The sequence below is a fragment of the Carlito syrichta genome, unplaced genomic scaffold (genome assembly GCF_000164805.1).
Source record: "Carlito syrichta isolate Samal-C Ts95f unplaced genomic scaffold, Tarsius_syrichta-2.0.1 Scaffold305043, whole genome shotgun sequence".
NCBI lineage: Eukaryota > Metazoa > Chordata > Mammalia > Primates > Tarsiidae > Carlito > Carlito syrichta.
Genome location: NW_007249139.1, coordinates 383336 through 396429, shown reverse-complemented (window position 1 = coordinate 396429; position 13094 = coordinate 383336). Strand labels below are relative to the sequence as shown.

At 36.3% G+C, this 13094-nt stretch overlaps 1 protein-coding gene across 2 annotated transcripts in view; it reads left to right on the top strand.

Moving 5' to 3' along the window:
* SRPK1 (SRSF protein kinase 1) overlaps window positions 1–13094 on the top strand; it is a 78953-nt gene that overhangs the window by 36845 nt on the left and 29014 nt on the right. For both annotated transcript variants that reach the window (XM_008061066.1, XM_008061067.2), the window contains exons 4-7: window positions 541–628; window positions 1870–1957; window positions 11284–11390; window positions 12749–12914. In XM_008061066.1, the coding sequence (XP_008059257.1) occupies window positions 560–628; window positions 1870–1957; window positions 11284–11390; window positions 12749–12914 (430 nt within the window). In that variant the 5' untranslated portion in view covers window positions 541–559. The remainder of the gene's footprint in view (window positions 1–540; window positions 629–1869; window positions 1958–11283; window positions 11391–12748; window positions 12915–13094) is intronic.

The following is a 13094-nucleotide window of genomic DNA, read 5'->3' as shown; positions in this document are numbered from 1 at the left end:
TTTTTATAGTTCTTGGACAAATCACTTTTGTCTTATGAAAAGTATCTGCCTCTACAAAAGAATGTTTAAATTAGTATCAGTAAAACTTTTATTTTTATTTATTTATTTTATGGGGGTGATTTTTATCATTTTATTTTCACCCAGATAGTTCTTCTGGCTTCTTATTGGAAAGTATCATGACTTTTAACTTTTGGGCATTTGCCATACAGATATACAGGATACTTCCAATTTGGTAGGGTCTTTCCCCTTACCCCTGTTTTGCAGTTTTGCTTCGAATTCAGGGAGATTATTCAGAAGATGCATTTTAACGTAGGGAAAATGTTTAATGACTGAAATTATCCGAGGATAGATTTTTCTTCTTCCTATAAATCTGGCCAGTTAGTGCTGTTAACAGGTACAAGTTATCCCATAGAAGTAGCTTTTTTGGCTTCAGGGAAACATGAAATCAAAATTTGTACTTTCTCACCATCCCAGGTATAGCTAAACTTCCTAAAGTAAGGGTAGTATATTTAGTCTTAATTGCCTATATTTGCTTTCTAGGGGGAAGAAATTTGTGGCAATGAAAGTAGTTAAAAGTGCTGAACATTATACTGAAACAGCACTAGATGAAATCCGGTTGCTGAAATCAGTGAGTATTAGATCTTATGTGTGAACTGCGAAGCATTATAAATAAATACAGTTTTATTGAATTGGACATACCAAGTGTGGTAGACCTAGCATGGCCAATTTTTTTCTCTGACGTTCCAGTATCCTTAAAGAATAAAGGAAGACAATATTTGCACATTCCTTGCACTTGTTAGGATACTGGTGGAATATGCTGTGATTAGAATTCTCCTTATACGCATGAACCCAAGAAACTTTCATATGATCAAAAACGTTCATTGAGCATGTTTTATGTGCCAAGACAGAACTACTGTAAACATTTTTCTTTCCTTTTGTGGCTAAAAGGAAAGTTTTGTAAGTAAATTTATAACATCTTTTTTTATGTTTTCAAGGGTATTATACACAATATAAAAATAAATGCTGTATTTGCTTCCGTTTATATCTGGAAACTTAGGTAAATTTTGTCAAAAACTTAATTTCAGTTTTACTATAAATTAGCAAGTGTCGGTGTGGTAGAAGGAACTTAAACTCAGAACACACCTGGATTTGGGTCCAGCTTTAGCCTGATGTAGCCTCCACATCATAATTTTTTTTCTTTCTGAACCTTGGATTTTTTTATTCATAAAATGATAGTGTTGGATCAGGCAGTCTCTAAAGCAGCACTTTTAAATTTCATTTTCTTTCTTTTTTTCTTAGACTCAGGATCTTGCTATGTTGCCGAGGCTGGCCTCAAACTCCTGGCCTCAAGTGATCCACCACCTCCCAGTTAGCTGGGATTGTGGGCATGAGTCACAGCATTTGACTAAAGGCAGTACTTTTTAAAGTGTCAGTTTGTGACAAGATGAAGAGCCTTGTACCCAAAAGTAAATCAACAGATTGATTCCTGCACTGAGGAAGTTTTTCTATGAAAAAATGTCAGCTGAATAAACAGCTGTGGTTAGCGTGACAGTTGATTTGCATCCTGCAGAAGCTTCTTAATTCCTCCTAGCCCAGTAGCCAGCAGTTAATTTGGAAGCTGCACTTTGAGAGAAATCAGTAAGCAAAATTGTTGAATTCAAAAAATAGTCTCAGTTGATTGTATTTCCTTTTGTGAACTGTCTATTAAATTCTTTCTCTACTTGAGCTCCTGAAATTTTAGTATATTTTAAAAATAGATTTGTATGAGTTGTTTCTTGGCATTAATTTGTTTCAGGTATTCCTCCTCAACCATTTGGTTTATTTGCATGCTTTTGCCTTTTGCTAAATTCTATCTCTTTTCCTCTATAGGTTCGAAATTCAGACCCTAATGATCCAAATAGAGAAATGGTTGTTCAACTACTAGATGACTTTAAGATATCGGGAGTTAATGGAACACGTATCCTTTGAAGACCCTGAGAATAAATAATGAAATAACTTTATCCTAGAGAAAGGAGTTGGATTTGGGCAAATAGCACTGGTGTCTTTTCTCAAAACAAGCTATCGTAAAATGACCTTCTTTTAGTACACTTTTGAACACAGATATGAATGTCTATTTTTATGTGGCATAGTTTTTTTCAGAATATTGCTTTAGAGCTTTTTGTTCCCTTTTCAGGCAAATTAAACTGAAGTCAAACTTTTTTTAGAAAATAGCCTTGTATTATTAAGTAAAGATCCTGTGATCTTTATCAGTTAACACCGAAATTTTAAGGGAAGTAATTTGTTATGAAAAATAGTGGGTAAGCCAGGTATGGTGGCTCATGCCTGTAATCCCAGCACTTTGGGAGGTGGAGGCAAAAGGATTGCCTGAGTTCTGGAGTTCAAGATCAGCCTGGGTAACTTGGCAAGACCTCGTCTCTGTAATAAATAAATAAAAATTAGCCGGGCATGGTGGCACACACCTGTGGTTCTGGCTACTTGGAAGACTGAGGCAGAAGGATCGCCTGAGTCCAACAGGTCAAGGCCTGGTGGCTATGAGCATGCCACTGCACTACAGCCTAGGCAACAGAATGAGACTCCAACTCAAAAAAAAAAAAGACTAACACATTTTTTTTAAGACCTACACGGCATTAGATTGTTTCTCTCTTACTTAATCTTGTAATATTTGTCACTGTGCCAGATTTCTTTACTAATTTGGGAATGTTCCAAATAAACTGTAGAAATATTCTAAATAATCTTTCCTGTAATGCTGAATACTTTTATTTGACCTAAGTAAGAAAGCTGGTTTGTTTTTTTTTTTAACTATTGCAGTATCTTAGTAGGTTTGAATTTTAATTTCCAAGATATTTTTTCAGACATTACTGGATGGTTTCTCTGTAGCTTCTGTTCACTGATTCCCATTTCTTATTTTCTGCTCTTATCCCAAGTCATTTCACCCTTTCCTTCCTTCTTATTATCTCCCAGCTGTCTTGATGGCTGCATTATTTGCTACTAATAGAGATTAAAAACTCAGAGTGCTGTGTTAAGGGTTAATGGCTTATGTCATTCTCTTTCCCCTAACAAAGGGATAGGGCACAGCACAGCATACCCACACAACACTATACATCCACATACTTTTTGTGTGTCTGGTCATACTGCTTTTTCTCTGGTCATCATCCTTTCTCATATTAAAATATAAAGGACCCCCGAACTAGAAAGTTCATTACTGTAGACTTCTATATAAACTGGTTCATTTTACTTCTATGGGAGGTGAGGGGAGAAGAGTGATTAAGAAGGGATAGCTGGCTTCTCTATATGATGTTGACATGAGCCATTGAGTCATTATTGGCTACCTATATGATCTGCTATGTCCTTAGGATACTTTTCTACTGTGTACTGTCTTGTAGCTAGCTCTTCTTATTCATAATGTCTCTAAATGTACTTACTCAATAATGTTTCCAGCTCTGTGTTATTTTCTTTACACCATCCCACCAGGAGATTTTTCTTTTCATGCATCCTTTTGATTTCTATTTGTAGGTCTTCTTTCACCCAAGCTATTTAGCTTTCTTTTTGCTCTGTAACCAGTTGATTATGATGTTCTATTCAGGTTTTTATTTTATTTTTAAGGTAATAAATGTGTTGTCATTTTATGTCAGCTTACAAATTAAAACATTGTCAAATTATAATGCTTCTCAGCAAATAAGAGTTAAGCAGATTGAAGCTAGAAGCATAAGAGAATAGCTTAAAATTCTATCTTATGTTCAGTTTTTTTAGCACTCTACATATTTTTAAAATCTTGTTTGGTAAATTTCTAACATAAAAAATAAAATAACTTAATAAAGTCCCATAGATTCATTACCCATTTTAGGAATTGTCAACTTATAACCAATCTTGTTTTGTCTGTACCTCCTGATAATTTTATAACCAGTCTTGAATATATTATTATTTTTTTAATCAATATTTTTATTATGGTTTTGTGGGGTACAGTTAAGGGTTAGGTGTACAATTACGTTTCATTCAGGCACCCTGTTGATAAGTTACGTTTCATTCAGGCACCCTGTTGATAAGAGGTGTTTCCCCTTCCCCAGACAGATATTTGCTACTGTTAATCCCATCCCCCCCATAGTTTCCCAGTACCGTCAGTCATTTTCTTATAGTTTGAATATATTATTTTGTCCATAATTATTTGGGGATATATTTCTAAAAGGTAAAGACTTTTAAAATATAACTTCAGCACAGTTACCAAAAAAAGAAAAAAATTAGGACCAATTTTTAAGTCATAAATTTTTCTTTTCTTTTTTTTTGAGTCAGAGTTTCACTTGTTGCCCAGACTGGAGTGCAGTGGCACACTCACAGCCACCGTAGCTTCGACCTGCTGGCCTTAGGTGATCCTTCTGCCTCAGCCTTCCAAGTACCTGGAACTACAGGCATGTACCACCATGCCTGGCTAATTTTTTTTTTTGTAATTTATTAAGAGGTCTTGTCATATTGCCCAGGCTGGAGTCACAAATTTCTATAGTCATTGTTTCAATCTCTCTAGATGTCTCTTTTTTTCTTTCTCTTAGTTTATTCTCTTTTTTTGTCTGATTTTTTTGTGTGTGTGGCAAAATACATATGACAGAATTCACCATCTTAACCGACTTCATTTGTAATGTTGTATAGTCATTACTACCATCTATCTTTAGTTTTTCATCTTGTAAAACTGAAGCTCTGTACCCCCTGTCTGTTAGATACTGTTGGTTAACTCCATTGTTTTTGTCCTGTTTCCTTACTTACCTTCTATTTGCTTATTCTGTCTGTTATTAAGAGTGTAATACAAAGTCTCCAGCTATTATTTCACAGTTTTTGTTTCATATGTTTTAATAGGTTTGTAAATGTCTTCACTTGTGTTATAGCTTCTTGGCAGATTGAACCATTTTTTAATATATAATGTCCTTCTTTGTCTCTTGCACCTTGTTTTGATTTAAAGTCTATTTTGTCTGATATTTGTATATCCAATCCTAATTTCTTTTGGTTACTGTTTGCAGGGAATCTCTTCTGTGCATTTATTTTCAGTCTGTCTTTGAATCTAAAGTGAGTCTCTTTTAGACAACATATAGATGGTTCATATCTTTTTAATTTATTCTGCCATTCTCTTTCTTTTGATTGGAGGTGTAATCCATTTACACTTAAAGTAATTGCTAACAAGAAGGGATTTCTTTCATTTTACTATTTGTTTTCTATATGGCTTAAACCTTTTTTGTCTAATTTCCTGCACATTACTGTCTCCTTTTGTGTTTAGTTGATTTTATTGTAGTGAAACATTTCAGTTTCTTTCTCATTTCTTTTTGTATACATTCTATAGCTATATTATTTGTTTTTACCATGGATTACATTTGCCATCCTAAAGTTGTAACACTCTAATTTGAATTTATACTAGCTTTACTTCAGTGACATACAAGATCTCTGCTCTTTGATAGCTCCCTACTTACTGATTTTGGTTGTTATGTTACAAAATTATATCTTTAAACATTGTATGTTTTAAAACATAAACTAATAAAATCCTTCCAAAAGAGTAGTCTCCTAAATTATGTAGAAAACAATATGGAGTCACAAACCTAAGTTATAATAATACTAGCCTTTAGACTAATAATTTTTTAATGTATATCTTAAATTATGTAGAAAACAAAAAGTGAAATTTACAAACCATTGTTATAGTAATACTAGCTTTTGTAGTTGCCTATGTATTTACTTTTATCTTTTATGAGATTTTTATTTCTTATTATGGCTTTGAGTTACTATCTGGCTTCCTTTCATTTCACTTTGCAGGATTCCCTTGAGCGTTTCTAACTCCCTGAGCTTTAGTTTAAAGACAGTTTTTCTGAATATAGGACGCTTGGTTGACATTCTTTTTCTTTTAGCACTTTGAATATATTGGCCCACTGCTTTCTGGCCTCCAGAGTTTCTGATGAGAGCGAAATTTGCTGGTAATCTTATTGAGGATCTTATTGAGTATGTGAAGAGTCACTTCTCTTGATACTTTTAAGATTCTCTTTGTTTGTCTTTCAAAAGTTTGATTATAATGTATCTTGGAGTGGTTCTTTTGGGGTTCATCTTAATGCCTATTGTGGTTCTTGGATGGTTATATTCATGTTTTTAATCAAATTTGGGAAGTTTTCGGCCATTGTTTCTTCAAATATGCTTTCTAGCCCTTTTTGGTTTCTTCTTCTGCGACTGCCACACTGTATATTTGGTCTACCTGATGGTGTTCCACTGGTCTCTTAGGCTCTTTACTTGTCTTCAGCGTTTTTCTTTCTGTTCCTCAGCCATTATCATCTATCTCCATTGTCTTAACTTCAAGTTAACTGATTCTTTCTTCTGCCTGCTCAAATCTGACTTTGAATCCCTTTAGTGAATTTTTCACTGCAGGTATTTTTCAGCTCCAGATTTCTTTTTAGTTTTTTTGTTGTTTTGTTTTGTTTTTTAATCTCTGTTTATATTTTCATTTTGTTCATATATCATTTTCTCAACTTTCTATACATCTTTTAATTCTTTGGTCATCTTTTTTTTTTGAGTTGGAGTCTCACTCTGTCACCCAGACTGGAGTGCAGTGGCCACTCCCGGCCACCGCAGCTTCGACCTGCTGGGCTCCGGCGATCCTTCCGCCTCAGCCTTCCGAGTAACTGGAACTACAAGTGTGCGCTACCACACCCGGCTAATTTTTTATTTATTGTAGAGATGAGGTCTCGCCAAGTTGCCCAGACGGGTCTCGAACCCGCGAGCTCAGGCAATCCACTCACCTCAGCCTCCCAAAGCGCTGGGATTACAGGCTGAACCATCCAGCCCAGCTTCTTTAATCATCTTTAAGACAACTGTTTTAAAGTCTTTGTCTTGTAGATCTGCATGTCCTTTCAACACTTTTTGTTTGTTTTCCTTTGAATATGTTATGCTTTCCTATTTCTTCATAAACTTTGTGATTTTCTGTTGAAAACTGAACATTTGAATCTAATGTAGTAACTCTGGAAATCAGATTCTACCCCTTCCACAGAATTTGCTGGGTTGTATTGTTGTTGCTTATTGTTCTTGTTGTTGTTCTTGTTCTTGTTGTTGTTGTTATAAGCTGTCACTTGCTAGGTTCAATCTGAGATGTTTTTTCTGAGTCTGTGCCTTTCTCTGGGCATGCACACATTCTGATTTTCATTGTGGCTTTTGAATGTCCTAGTCTTTACTGTCTGGATCCCAAAGGAGGAAAAATAAAAATGAATGAGAGGAAATAGGGCAGTGGTCCTATAACTTCTCTGTAAGTCACTTCAGCCAGAGGAGGAGGGTCTTGAAACAATGCAGGAGAGGTGCAAAAATGGCCACATGCCTCTTTGCACTTATTTGGTCTGAAACAGCAATTGGTGATTGGAGCACAGATCTCTGGTATAAATGTTGGATGGTATCTCTTTACCCACCCTAGCTCCAGTAAACTGTGCAGAACTGCCAGCTACAGGGTTGGGGATAGGTAGCTACTTATGAGCTAAGAACTGAAATTGACCAAAGTTAATAACAGCTTATCTATCATCCCAGCCTCTTCTGGAAGTTATAAGCCTTCAGTAAACTCCAGAGTTCCAGACTAATCATGTCAGACAGGATCTGCCAGTACCTTGGTTATCTAGGTAGGGAAACAGACTTTGTAGGTTTCCTACTCCACCTCTTCTCAGAATCCTCTCATGTGTTTTTATTCTTGAGTCAAGATCCACATGAAGTTTTGGCAGTTTCCTTATTAACTGACATCAGAATGTTTCAGGCTCATCTTGTGAATTTCCTGTCCCAAATCTGGAATCATCCATTTCTCTAGGAAGCTCTAATTCCTTTAGTGGGAAACAGCATCCAAAATCTAAGCTCTATGGATATGCTTTGTTACTGGGCTGATCATTGTAAAGGTTGCACTTACCTTTATGATTTGTTGATTCATCGCATAAAGGGGTACTTCACCTCCTTCCTCTCATTCCCTTTCTGGGTCATTTGAGTTGCCCCACAGCTTACTCTTTTGTGAGTGGGTAGGTTTGTTTGTTTGTTTGTATTATTTGTTTTTCTGTGTTTCATTTGAATTAATTCTATTGCTGTGCTTTCAGTATAACTGGTCTTTTTGTTCTACAGTGTCTAATCTGCCATTTATTCCATCCAATGTCTTTTCATCTCTAGAAGTTGATTTTCAGTCTTCAAGGAATATTTCCCACATCTCTACTTAACTTTTACAACCTATGGAATATAGCTATAGTAACCATTTAATGTTGCCATATGCTAATTCTAACATCTGTGTTGGTTTTGAGTCAGTTTCATATTATTATTATTAATTTTGGATATGTTTTACCTCCTGGTAATCACATATAAGTTTACCTTGTTGGCTACTGAATATTTTTTCTGAATCTTCTGGAGCTTTATTCTGGGATGCAGTTATGTTACTTGGCAACTGCTTGATTTTATGATTCTTTAGGTGGATCCAAAGCATTGCTTGGTCTAGGGCTAATCTTCCCTCTCTACTGAAGCTAGATCTTCCTGAATATCCTACCCAATACTCCCCTGTGACTGAGTTTTTCTAGTCTTCTTTGGTGGCCACAGGCACTGTTTTTCCAATCCCTATGCAAATGCTAGGCGTTGTTCCCTCTAATCCTTTGGGATGGTTCCGCCCCCCCGTCTGCCTCTGCTAGTTTCCTCACATGCTCATTAGTACTCTGCTGCATACTTGAGGAGGACCCTCTGCAGATCTCCATAGTTCTCTCTTTCTATAACTGTCCCTCTCTGGTGCCTTGTTCAGTGAATTATAGCGCCTTGGTGTCTCCAAATTCTCAGTTTCATCTGTTCTATTCGTGGCATCTGCTTGGCAGTAAGATGGGACAATCCTAGGGTTCAACTCATTTGTTTCCTTTTTTAAGTGATCACTGCCCTCGTTGCCTATGTCAAGGGTCTTCTGTTCTTTTATATATTTTGTCTGTGTTGGTTGTTTTTTCAAGCAAGAGGAAAAATCCACTCCCAGTCCCTGTTACTCTGTCTTGGCTAAAACAGAAGTTCATAGGCTTCATATTTAACTCCAAGAAATTACCAACCAGTTTTCCAGAGTGGTTGTACCATTATACACTTCTAGCATGCATGAGAGTTCTAACTGTTCCATATCTTCACCTACATTTTATGATGTGAAGCCTTTTTTTTGTTGTTGTTCTAGTAAGTTTGAGATGCCATCTTATTATAATTTTGGTTTCTTTTGCTGAGATTATTATGTGTCCTTTTAATCTTACTTAATTTCTCTTTTTTTTTTTTGAGTTGAAGTATCACTCTGTCACCCAGACTGGAGTGCAGTGGCCGCTCCCGGCCACCGCAGCCTCGACCTGCTGGGCTCCGGCGATCCTTTCACCTCAGCCTTCCGAGTAGCTGGAATTACAGGCATGCGCTACCACGCCCGCCTGATTTTTTTTTGATTTATTGTAGAGATGAGGTCTCGCTGCCCAGGCGGGTCTCGAACCCGTGGGCTCAGGCAGTTTACTCACCTCAGCCTCCCAAAGGCGCAGGATTACAGGCTGAGTCACTGAGCCTGGCTAATCTTACTTAATTTCTAACAGCTTTTTCATGACATTGACCTTTTTCTTTTCTTTTGTTTGTTTAAGAATACAGGCAAGCCAGGCACAGTGACTCACGCCTGTAATCCCAGCACTTTGGGAGGCGGAGGTGAGCGGATTGCCTGAGTCCAGGGGTTCGAGACCAGCCTGGGCAATTTGGCAAGACCTCGTCTCTACAATAAATTTTTAAAAATTATCCAGGCATGGTGGTTCCAGCTACTGGAAGGTTGAGACAGAAGGATTACCTAAGCCCAGCAGGTCGAGGTTGCAGCGGCCATGAACATGTCACTGCACTCTAGCCTGGGCAACAGAGTGAGACTGTGACTCAAAAATATATAGGCTAGTTGTTTTGTGCTTTAATTTGAATTTGTCTGATTGTTTCCTCATGATTAAGTACAAGTATCATTTTTGTCAAGTATGCCACATGGATGATATTTTGTCCTTCTCAGAGGGCACATGAGATGAATTTTTGCTCATCACTGCTGATGGTAAGTTTGATCATTTGGTTAAGGCAGTGCCTTTCAGATTTTCCTGTTGTAAAAGGACCTTGTTCTTTTTATGGTTAATAAGCAACCTGGAGTGATATTTTGACATTGTGTCAATTTTTTTTTCCCAATAGTCTTTCACACAGTGCTTTAGTCTTCACTATTTCTTACCTGAATCAGTAATTACTATAATGCCTATAAAATGATGATTTTCTGTTTCTGTCATACTTTGTATATTTATTACTTGACTTTCTTCTCTAAAGTTAAAGACATTTTTCTTCCTCCCTCCTCATACTTACCTTAGTGTCACTGTGAACTCATTCTGTTTTTAATTTGTATATTACCTTATAACTTCATTCTTTAACATAGTTTCCACGTTGACTGGTGGCATCCTCTTCAAGACAATTCCTATTTTTTCTTGACATGTTCTCTTATTTGTTGGTACAGCAAAGTGTTCCAAGTTCACCCTGTATTTTTGTCTAGTAGCCTTGGATTTAGCCATTTTTCCAAGGAGCCCAGGCTTTCTTTTAACAGGGAGTCTTATTTAAAACAAAAGTTTGGGCACTAGGTCATTACTATATATGTATGTCTTGACTTTCCAATATATGTAGAGGCTCCTGGGTATGGGAGACATCAACCTATTCCTAAAATCTCTGCAGTGCCCTGCACACTAGTATGCTTTTAACCAATATGTGGTATGATCAGGACATCATCGTGAAGAGAATACATGGTGGCACTAGAATTAAAATTCATTTTGTAAACTACAGAGCATAAAGCTAGTCACTTTTCTATTTCTTAAAATGTTGGGGTTTCCTTTTTTAGGCTAAGTTTTATACATTGCCTTCCATAGTTGAGGAAGAATTTGTTTTTCCTTGCTTTGAGACTGTGAGATTGGGACATGAATTTTCGTATTAGAGAAGAAACTGATTGACCTCAATCCAATCAACACCTTGAACCTGGCGCTTTTGCTATTTGTATATGTAGATTTCACTTTTCCTTTTACCACTGAATAATGTACATAATTTTATTGATAATTTTTATTGTAGCTCCCTGTTTCACGGATGCTTTTATTGACTATAGCATTAGACTTTGAAACTTCAGAATATTGACAGCTACATATTTATAGTTCTGTAACTTTTTATACTGAAAGAAAATAAGACATAACATTTTCATTGAGCTGGAATTCACAGCTTGTTTTGTCCTGTTCTTTTGTGCCTTTTATTCCCTCCTTAATGTGCTTCTAGATATCTGCATGGTATTTGAAGTTTTGGGGCATCATCTGCTCAAGTGGATCATCAAGTCCAACTATCAGGGGCTTCCACTGCCTTGTGTCAAAAAAATTATTCAGCAAGTATGTATCTTAATTTTGGCCATGTGGTGTTTTTCTTCATTTCTTAAAGTATCAGGAGTTTCCTATTTTCAGTAGAATTTTTATTTTAAATCTAGGCTTTCTTAATTGCTAAAATTAAATTATTTTATTCAACCCTTATGATATACTGTGTTTATTCTGCTTTTATGTGTTTTAGCATAACCATTTAACCCTGGGTTTGTCTCCTATAATAATTATTAGAAGAGGCAACTGTATGAATTGGAGCTCGAGTATTTCCTAATTTTCTAAATAACCTTCAGTATACAGTCTAGAATTTTATCATCAGGAAAATATTAATACTTCAAAGAGCAAATAATTTTTTTGGATAATGTGTCTTAGAAAGAGTTCCAAACTGGGCAGCAGGAGACCTCAGTTCTTCATCAGTGAGAAAGAAAATTTGAATTAAAAGATAACTAAATTTGTCATCATGTATATTTCAACACCTAAAGGGTGTGTTGAACATTTATTCTCAGTCTTTAAAATTTATATAGTTAAAGAATATCTCCAAACAGAATTAGCTTTGTAAAACTTAAAAGAATTTTTATTACAAATTCTTGCCTTTGTTCAGAGTTTACTGAGAAAGTTTATTTGTGCCCCAAAAGAAAGTGTTTTATTCTCTATAGAAAACAGTCTTTTTATTTTTTTAACCCTTTGCACTCGACCATACTTTTTTTACAAAATAGTGAAAAAACTAATCATTTCATATTAAATAATATAGCGTTGGAACCAATTACTTTATTGTAATGATATTTGACTTATAATGAAATTTTGCTCATTGAGGAACTTATTTATGACAAAAAGAATCAAAATTTTATATCTTACATTTTTGTACCATAGTGACATGTGAAACAGTCACCAACCTGCATTGCAGATTCATTAATACATAGTGTGCAGTAGTAAGTTGTTTCACGTCTTCCATCTGGTGTTTTTCTCTTTAAGTAGACAATGTAGTCTCATTTTCTTCCTCCCACATTAGTAATGCATAATTTATTGTCTAGTCTGTTGTTTGAAGACAATGTGGAAAGACATTTTGTACATGACACCAGCTGATTTTTTTAAAACATACATCTCTGTATATATTCCACCTCTTTATTTGCTTTTCATGAAATTTGAGTGGAAAACTTTAAGGAAACATACATTTTTGAAAAACCTGTGCTGGCATAAGTTTGTCCTGTATAATCACCAGCAATCTAATAATACGTGAGCAGTGTGCTAGATTTACAGTGTCCCCTGGGAGGGGACATATGAGTGCAAAGGGTTAAAAAATGTTGTGTTATAATTTCTTCTCCAGAAAGATTTGTATTTTGTGTTTACAAGTCTACTGCTGTCTTTCTGTTCAGGTGTTACAGGGTCTGGACTATTTACACACCAAGTGCCGTATCATCCACACTGACATTAAACCGGAAAACATCTTGTTGTCAGTGAACGAGCAGTACATTCGGAGGCTGGCAGCAGAAGCAACGGAATGGCAGCGATCTGGAGCTCCTCCACCTTCCGGATCTGCAGGTGTGTGTATTTTCTGGGGACTTTGCTCTCATTAGAAATTAAAAGAAATCAGCCGGGCTTGGTGGCTCAGCCTGTAATCCCGCGCCTTTGGGAGGCTGAGGTGAGTGGATTGCCCGAGCCCGCGGTTTCGAGACCCGCCTGGGCAGGCAAGACCTCATCTCTACAATAAAATCAAAAAAG